Genomic DNA, 9,944 nt, shown 5'->3' with positions numbered 1-9,944 from the left:
CCATGGGCAACACCAGACTCTTCCTAGCCAGGGTGGGGGGGGCAGTGCTCAGGCTGGGCATCAGTGATGCTGGCAGAGGGGGCAACAGTGAATTTTGGGGTGGCTGTATCCCTCCCCCCTCCCCCTCTGCCATAGCCACCCCTCCTAGTGTTGCTGCCCACCCCAAGCACAGCTCCATGCCAGGTGCCCCACCACGAAGAAGCTGGTGCAGTTCCTGGCCCCAAGCACACAGTGGCAGTCTGCTCTCACCCTGCACACAGATCCAGGGGGTACATGACCCCCATGGACCCCCTGGGGTGCACACAGCAGTGGGATCTGCACCCCCCGGCTGAGCTGCTTGCAGCTCCATCCCAAACCCAGCCCTGGCTGAGCAGCACCTGCCGCACTCCCTCTCTCACTGCAGGGGCCTTGATCTGCCCCCACCACATTCCTTCCCCTCCCCCACCCAAACCACCGACAGACCTACTAGCCAGATACTGCTCTCCAAGCTGCTGGGCTGCATATCGACAAGTGGATTGGTATCCACCGACATGACTTGTTAATAATTGGCTATTGGTATTGGCTCATAAAATCTTTTAGTGCACCCATAACTGCAATGTTTCTCCTAAAAAGGTACATTTTGGTGCAACAACAACTATGCTTGTAACCCTAAAGATAAAACAAGACAACAGAACTCCATATAGTGCCTAGTTCAAGTAATCATTTGGTTTCACAATGAAGTTTCCCATTACCTTTACAAGAACTCAGGGTGCTGCCGCTGCAATGTTCAGGGAGCAAAAATGAGGAAAACCACTAAAACATCTGACCTCTGCTGCCCTTGTTAAGATCTCATGAATTCAGATTTCTTTCACTGAGGTCTAAGTTATACTGGTCTAGCTTCTACTTACCCCAGGTTATGAACATTCAGATAAACAGTTGCCACGAAGCACGGACAGGGAGTAAAGCTTCACGCCCCCCACAAGATGTTCATAGGTACATACACAAGTGGTAGTGCCCTCAAGTTAATGGTAAGGGATTCTGCTGTTTTCATACCAATTCACAACCATGTATCAACAGTCACTAACCATAACTGCTACTAACTGGATCCATCTGGCCTTATATCCCACTGAAGTGGTGTTGAAAATGCATTATTTAGTGTTTCATGCCAGCACTGGAATGGGAATGAGGCTAGTGGATGCTGCTCCTGTCACAATTCAACCTAAAAAGGCAGGGGACTACACCTTGTTCAACAGGCTCTAGATTAATAAGAAATATTGCAAGTGTTAGGAAAGGATACCCATGATCTAAAACCATACACACTGAATATAGCATAAGTATGATCTAAGACACAGTATTTAGATAAAGGACTGTTCATAGTTTGTGGTTAGCACTTACACAAAAGGAGGCAGAATGAAAGTTATAGCACACTGTCTGTAGTTTATGGCAGCCGTAGTAAAAGTAAGGGGCTTGCGTTGGGTATAGAAGTAGAGAGTACGTATTGTTAAATGGCTTTATTTTTGATTTCCAGCATTAGTGGGTTTATGTTGAATAAGTCATGACCCCAACTGCTTAACTAAGATTTTTGTGTGTTCACTTCCTAGACATTTTACTGTTCAAGGATGGTCTAGAAAAGGAATGGGCTATGCAGACCCAGGAAGGACAGAAAAGTATCTGCCAACAGAGAAGATTATATTCATCAACCCTTCTCTGTTGATGTATTTTTATCATACAAAGAAGGGTTTTTACCCAACAAATCTGTAGCTCCTGGAAAAGGTTTTATGTAAATGCAACATGACACCATCAGGCTTCTGCACACCCTATTCCCCTGCCCAGCTATCAGATTTGTGAAAGCAGCACAAATTTTAAGAACAACATGAACAACAGCTGAAAGTGACTCTAATCTAACTTTAATTAACAAAAAACAACATTTATTCAGTATCTAGCCATACCAAGGATCAAAACATCAAGTCAACAATGAAAAGAATTGCCCAGAAAGAATTCTGCCCATTTCAAAAGACTTTATATTAAAAATGTATGAAGAAAAAAAACATACATAGAAAGCTACACAGAAAATTCACAGGATATGAAATTTTTGCCTGGGTCACCTACTTTCACAAAAAAACTGAAATGTATGCTCCATTTTAGAATGCAACTCTAATTATGTCACTACTAGGCACTTCTATAATAAGTGGTAGTTAAGCCAGCAGTGTGTGTACACCATGGTCCACAGCCACAGAATTGTGGTGGCCACATGCCAAATGTTTTCTGAACCCCTGCCCTACTGGGACTTGCCTGCAGCTGCTTCTTGCTCTCTCCTGCTCTCCCCACAAGGAGGAGTCAGACTGCAGTGCATACTTACTGTATAGTAAGTTACTGAACCAGGCAGCCTGGAGTTGCAGAACAAGAAATGAAATGCAACTTGCAGTAAGAGATGTTATTGTTTAGTTATGTTTATTTAAGATTAGTTAATTTGAATTCAGAAGGCACAGTAGAGCAGACTCTACAGGTCCATTTATAGCAGCCGACAAGGCAAGATTGCTTACACAAGCTTAAGTCTCTCTGAATTAGTTAGTCTCTATGGTGTCACTGACTTGCTTTTTGTAGAAAGAACTAAGGGAGTCAGAAGCATAGATTTGGAAGTTAAGAACGACTGAAAAAATATGCAGACCCCTTTCTTTGGCATACATGAAAGATGTGCAAGTCTGCGAGAAGGGAGATGGGAAGTGAGGGAGGCAGAGGGAGGGAGGTTTCTGAGTTGAGCTGCCTATAGAACGATGCTAGAAAAACATCCTTCAGATAGGCTGCCTGGACAGCACAGAAAGAAAAAAACCCTCATTCTCAAAAATAGCTGACAGATTTTATATTCATGATCTCAGTTATATCCATAATATTACCTCAGTCTTCACAGGCAAGGTCAGCTCCCAGATTACTGCACCTGGCAGCAGTTGAGAGGTGAGTAGCTAACAGTGGTGATAGAACAGGTTAGGGACCATTTAGAAAAAGTAGATGTGTACAAGTCCATGAGGATGGACACGATGTGCCCAAGGGTGCTGAGGGAGCTGGCCGATGTGACTGCAAAACTGCCAACTGTTATCTTTTAAAACTGGTGGTGATTGGGAGAGGTCCCAGACTACTGGAAAAGGGCAAATGCAGTGCCCATCTTTAAGGAATGGAAGGAGGAGGATCCAGAGAACTACAGCCAGATCAGCCTCACCTCAGTTCCTGGAAAAATCATGGAGCAGGTTCTCAAGGAATCCACTCCTAAGCACTTGGAAGAGAAGATGGTGATTAGGAACAGTCGGCATGGATTCACCAAGGACAAGTCATGCTGGACCAACCTGATCGTCTCCTATGATGAGATGACTGGCTTTCTGGATATAGAAGTGGATGTGATGCACCTTGACTTTAGCAAGGCTTTTGTTGCGGGAAACCGTATAATTCTCAAGAGCAAGTTAAGGAAGTATGGGTTGGATGAACCATCTGTAAGGTGGACAGAAACCTGGCTGGATTGTCATCCTTAAAAAGGGCAGTAATCAAACAGCTTGATGTCTAGTTGGCAGCTGGCGTCCAGTTGAGTGCCTCAAGGGTCAGTCCTGGGACTGGTTTTGTTTGATACCTTCATCAACAGTCTGGAAGACGGGATGGAGTGCACTCTTAGAAGGTTTGCAGATGACACCATACTGGGTGGAGTAGTAGATATGTTGGAGGGTAGGGCTAGGATTCAGAGACCTTGACAAATTGGATGACTGGACCAAAAGAAATCTCATAAGGTTTAATAAGGACAAGTGCAAAGTCCTGCACCTGGGAAAGACTAATCTCATGCACTGGTACAGGCTGGGGGTTAACTGGCTAAGCAGCAGCTCTGCAGAAAAAGATCTGGGAGTTACAGAGGACAATAAGCTGAATATGACCCAACAGTGTGCCCTTGTTGTGAAGACGGCTAATGACACACTGGGCTGCATTAGTAGGAGTGTTGTCAGCAGATTGCAGGAATTGATTATTCCCCTTCTATTCAGCACTAGTGAGGCCACATCTGGAATACTGTGTCCAGTTTTGGGCACCTTGCTACAGACAGGATGTGGACAAATTGGTAAGAGTCCAACAAAGGGCAACAAAAATATTTAAAGGGTTGGGGGACATGACTTCTGAGGAGAGGCCGAGGGAACTGGTTTTATTTAATCTGGAGAAGAGATGACAGGGGGGATTAAATAGCAGCCTTCAACTACCTGAAGGGTAGTTCCAAAGAGGATGGAGCTAAACTGTTCTCAGCGGTGGCAGATGACAGAACAAGGAGCAGTGGTCTCAGGTTGAAATGGGTGAGGTTTTGGTTAGGTATTACGAAAAACTCTCTTACTAGACAAGTAGTAAGGCACTGGAACCCAGAGAGCCTGTGGAATCTCAAATCTTTGAGGTTTTTAAGAGCTGGGTAGACAAAGCCTTAGCTAGGATATAGTTGGGGACTGTCCTGCTTTGAGCAGGAGGTTGGACAAGATTGCTTCATGAGGTCCCTTCAGCCATATCAATCACAGCTATACACATGCAAGGTGAAAAAAGCAAACAGACTGCCACAGACTACATTGGCTCTGGACCATAATTTTTTAATTGTTTTTTATATATATAAAATATAAAAAAAAAATATATCTAGTATATATATTAGACTGGCTTTTAATCACAGAAACTGATGAAAGGAGGAAATTTAAACTGTATACTTACTTATCATCCCTTTCTAGGCATTTTACCAGGATTGGCAAAATTCCAGATTTTATTAAGTCATCAATAGGTGGATTTCTGTCACTAGACAACAATTTTCTGTAAAATTAAAATATGACAGATGAATAAACAACTTAAATCAAAGAAAATTTTTGTAAGTAGTATGCATACTGTTTTTTCTTTACCTTGCAGCTTGTACAGCACTCAGCTGGATTACAGGGTTATCGCTTGTAGCATTCTGTAATATAACAGTAAAAATCTTTTAAAAAACCTCAAAATTGGCATTAAGTGCTAATTTTAAAAAATGAAGATATATAACTCAACATACCTGCAATATAGCTTCTAGTGTTACATTTTGCTTGAAAAAAAGAGAAAGACTACTTAGCAACAGGAAGACTAAAGTTAAATTAAATAGTAAAACTTTTGAACAAACATTTGAGCACTGATGTATAGTGGAACTACCTTAACTTCAATGGCATTATGCCCTTTCATATTTGCTGTGTGTCCAATTCCATACTTTTGTAACTGAATATAAAACTCAAATCATTCAAGTGAATGAAAAAAAGAACAAAAGTTTTCTAGACATTGCATTTTAAAAGCAGTTGCAGAATCAAGCAACTTACTGCTTTGAAGTCAGCATCAACATCAGAGTCTTCTAAACTTTCTTCTTGGGGAACATTTCTTTTTTTCAAAAGATGTTCATCTCTTTTGTTCTGAAAAAAATAAGACACTTTAATGCTGATCAGTACAGACTAATCAAACTGATACCATCAGGTAATTTAGATACGATTGCTTTGAAAAAGGTATTTATAACTTCAGATTGATTTGATTTTATAGCAAGTCAGCTATAAATCATTTTTTTGGTTTGAAATTAAGAACACACGTGTAATCACAGAGCTAGGGTATTACTGAAAAAGATAGTGCAATAGGTTATAGGAGGATGGATATTAAACACTTTGGTCGCATCCCCAAGAGCGCACACTTGCAGGGGTGCAGGTTTCCCATGGGACAAATAACAGTGGCACAAATATATGCTGCTCCAGTGTGCAGCAAAGTGACCCAGCTAGGGAAGGGGAGGCTGGGGCCAGCACAGGTGCCAGGCTCCTTTCCTTGCGGCACATGCTGCTGACACACATGCCACAAGGCTGTTTTTAGTGGTGGGTTTTTTTGACACCAGGATCTCCCAGTGTCAAAAAATCAAACAAACCCAAGCCCCGCTGCGCTGCAAATTAGCAGCGTGGCAAACAGGTGCACATGCATTGCATGTGGTTTGCAGCACTTCAATCTGCTTTGAGGTGCTGCAAACCACACGTGCATGCTCATGAGGACATGCCCTTTTGGTGCAACCGTTAAAACTCTGTGAATTTATAGTACACTTAGCTGTACTTGGATATTTGCATTTAATATTAGAAATGAATGATGACCTAATGAAATAAGGCTACTGAAATTAGTTTGTAAATAACACTACTTCAAGCTGCCTCGAAGTAGTGTTATTTACTACTACATATCCACATTACATCTATTTTAATCCTATGTGTATGCAAACATGCGCCAACAGACCAACATTTATAATAAACCCCAGTCACTGTAGTATTAACAACTGTTGCTACTTATAACATGGCACCCTGAAACTTAGTACTTTATTTAGTAACTAGTCAGAGGAGCTGCTTAAAGTTCAAATTTCAATGTTAAAGCACCCACAATGTGTGCTTAAATCAGGATACACCATCATTTTATAAGTTTCCTACCAAAAAGAAATAAAAATCTCATAAGGATTTGACTGTTCTTGGGTAACATTTTGTCATTTCAATGGTTTTCTTTTTAATTAAAAAATTAGCTCTTTTTAAATTGTAGATTTAGTACTTATCTTTCCTCAATGCATGCTAGGGGTTTAAGCAATTATTCAAAAAAGAAATAGGAGATAAGTATCTACAGCTGAATAGAAAGTTTAATTAGTTTCCCAAAACTGAACTATACATTTCCATCTTGAATTTAGGTAAAACATTTGAGTTGATTTGCATGATCAATGTTCAGAAAGATGATCTACTCCCCTTCTTTCCCCCAAACAATTACCTGGTTTATGTAAACACTACTGAATACTGTGAGCCTACCCTGAGAGTCCCTTTAGAATACATACAGATTATTCTAAATGATATTAAGTTGGAAGAGACTCTCTTGTTTGATTTTTACATTAGAACATGAGGTCAATTCCCTCTCTCTTTGACTGAAGAACTTCTTACAAAAAGTGCCATTCTAATTTAAATATTAAGTTGAAAAATGAACAAAACAATATCAGACATGGAAGTACATGGACACTTTTCAGACCAGGATTTAGTCAACCTAAAATACCACAAAAGCTCTGAAGCAAGCTTTGTACATTAGAATATGATAGTAAAGGACCCATACTTATTTTTGTTGACAGTTTCTTATACAACTGCTGAAAAGATTTGTATTCTACTCTAGGAATCAGACAGTACCATACCCATTACAATACCTGGGCCTAACAACTCAAAAGAGTCTCCACAAACCTATGATGATTTAATTTCTGTCCAGACTACAATGAAGAAAATTACTCTCTCAAGTTTAGGGAATCAAAGCTCAATCAAACTCAGACTGCCATCAAGTCACGAGGCCATCCCTTTTCCATTTTTAGCCAAGAACCTAAACTCAGTTTTTACCAACTTTCAATTTTATCACAAGCAATGTAATTTTGACTTCTGCTGAGCCAGTCTCATGAACTTGCAAGAAGCTCTAAACCTTGCTATTGCTTCTAGTTCGGGTGGGGGGATGGGGGAACCCTCTAATGGCCGATTTCTCCACTTCCTACCATTCTGGGAAAATACAAGGAAATAAGGACTTGGCAGAGGCCAGAAGGCAATATCTTCTCTAGAATTGGGGGTTGGAACACATGACTTCTGAGGACAGGCTGGAGAAACTGGACTTATTTGGTCTGCAGAAGAGTGAGTGAGTGAGTATTTGACAGCAGCCTTCAACTACTTGAAAGGGGTTCAAAAGCTGACGAAGGGGGACTCTTCTCAGTGGTGGCAAATGACTGAACAAGGAGCAATGCTCTCAAGTTGCAGAAAGGAAAGTTTAGGTTGGACATCAGGAAAAAGTGTTTCGCCAGGAAGGTGGTGAAGCACTGGAACAGGTTACCTAGAGAGGTGGTGGATTCTCCATCCTTGGAGGTTTAAAGCCCAACTCGACAAAGCCCTGGCTGGAATGATCTAGTTGGGGCTGGTCCTGCTTTGAGCAGGGGGTTGGACTAGATAACCTCCTAAGGTCCCTTCCAATCCTAATTTTCTATAATTATTTATTCTTCAGAGGAAAAGTAGCAATATTTGCCTAAAAGGGAAAGAGAAGTGAGCAGGAAGAGCCCAGCAGCTAAGAACAACTATGTTCCCTCTCTCCTTCCCCCTCCCCTGTGAAAGAGGGAGCAGCTTTCAGCTCCTCTGGCCTCCAAGCATACAACACTAGCCCGGGGAGGGCAAAGCTGTGAAGAATCCATGTAGCTGTCCTGCTTCCCCCAGAGCTGTCTGTAGACCAGGGAATATGGAGAAGATGACCCTGCTGCCGCTGCATTCCCAGGCCTGGCATAGGAGAATGGAACAACCCTAAGGATGCAGGAGGAACAAAGGAGACTGAAGACCGAGAGGGAGTTACATGGCTGGGGATAAGGAGTGTAAAATATGGTATTAGATCTTTTGGGTTTGAAAAGACTGGGAAAAAAGTGCAACCAACAAGCGTTCCTGGAGCAGAATGACTTTACTGAATGAAATCAAGAGAGCTGGCAACACACACGCACGCGCTTGGGAGATGATGGTGACACAGCTATAAATGAAATAAAAAGGCAGACCAAAAACTACAATACAGTTTTAAAAACCTCTGACATAAGGTTGGGAGGGAACTAGCTTTTAAGTGTTTGAAACTTACAGTTCTTTGGAGGTACTTCTGCACAGACAAACATCCCTCAAACTCCAGGAAAGGCAGAATGATACTGACAAGGTGAGTCATGGACACCAGCATCAGTATTAGGGGCTGGATGAACGGACTGAAAGGAGGATAGAAAACTGGCTGGATCATCAGGCTCAGAGGGCAGTAATCAGTGGATCAATGTCTAATTGGCAGCTTGTATCAAGTGGAATGCCCCAGGGTTGGTCCTGGGGCCAATTTTGTTCAATATTTTCACCAACAATTTGGAAGATTGTAGAGTGCACACTCAGGAAGTTTGCAGATGACGCCAAGCTGGGGAAGTAGTACATATGCTGGAGGGTAGGGCTAGGATTCAAAGTGACCAAGACAAATTGGAGGATTGGGCCAAAAGAAATCTCATGAGGTACAACAAGGACAAGTGCAAAGTCCTGCACTTAGGACAGAACAATCTCATGCACCAGTACAGGCTGGTGGCTGACTGGCTGGCAGAGATGTGGGTTTTCCAGAAAATTCTGAATTGGAAATTTCAAAAGATTCTGGAAAATTGTCTGGAAATTTTTCCAATGCCGTAAATAGAGCACAATCTTGACTTACCATGTTTATTTGATGTATATTTAGTAAACAAAAATAAAAAGTACCCCCATGTTAATTGTATGTCCCAATAGGCACAAGTATTTGAAATGAAATATTTGATTAGGAAAAAAAATAAATACAGTACACTTAATGTGGTTTAAATGTTATATAGTCAAACAAATTCAAAGCTTTACATGGAAAGAAATTATTTTTATTGGAATACTAGTAAAAATGTAAAGACAATACACAATACCATGTACTTCCCTTGCATTGTTTGTTTAAATTTAAGGAAAAAAAATGAAGGCACTGAAAACTATTGACATACGAATTTTAGCACACCCAAAGAACTGTGCCTAACTGGTCCACTCATCTACTTCAACAGCATCTTCTTCACTAATTGTGCTTCTGACTGATTCTCCAGAAACAAGAGATTTTGAGAAATAGAAACAAGCTTAGAGGTGCGTTCATTTGTTAAGTCTATTTCTCTTTTTTATCTTGATTGAGCTAAAAGCCTTCCAGTTCAACCAACAGCAGCTTCATGTGGATAGAATGCTTAGGATTCTTAAAGCAATCCTGGACAACAGTCAGGTGTTACAGCATCCCTTCCACCAGGTGAGAGGAGACACTCTCCACTGCCTGCCAAATGATGTCTTTGCTCCAACGTTTTTCTATTGCATGGTACTCAGCAATGTCCATCATCATTGCTATTTCATCGATGTTGGGGACATTCTAAGCTACTTCCATAACTG

At 41.3% G+C, this 9,944-nt stretch overlaps 1 protein-coding gene across 1 annotated transcript in view; it reads right to left on the bottom strand.

Moving 5' to 3' along the window:
• KPNA3 (karyopherin subunit alpha 3) overlaps positions 1-9,944 on the bottom strand; it is a 130,258-nt gene that overhangs the window by 42,639 nt on the left and 77,675 nt on the right. The window contains exons 4-7 of the mRNA XM_019524582.1: positions 5,313-5,402; positions 5,018-5,047; positions 4,875-4,927; positions 4,693-4,788 (exon numbers count right to left, since the gene is read on the bottom strand). Coding sequence (XP_019380127.1) covers positions 4,693-4,788; positions 4,875-4,927; positions 5,018-5,047; positions 5,313-5,402 — 269 coding nt within the window. The remainder of the gene's footprint in view (positions 1-4,692; positions 4,789-4,874; positions 4,928-5,017; positions 5,048-5,312; positions 5,403-9,944) is intronic.

This window comes from Gavialis gangeticus, unplaced genomic scaffold (assembly GCF_001723915.1).
Source record: "Gavialis gangeticus isolate Ggan-Ray unplaced genomic scaffold, GavGan_comp1, whole genome shotgun sequence".
Classification (NCBI taxonomy): Eukaryota; Metazoa; Chordata; order Crocodylia; family Gavialidae; genus Gavialis; species Gavialis gangeticus.
The sequence above is the reverse complement of the archived record's forward strand: the minus strand, read 5'-3'. Positions and strand labels throughout refer to the sequence as shown.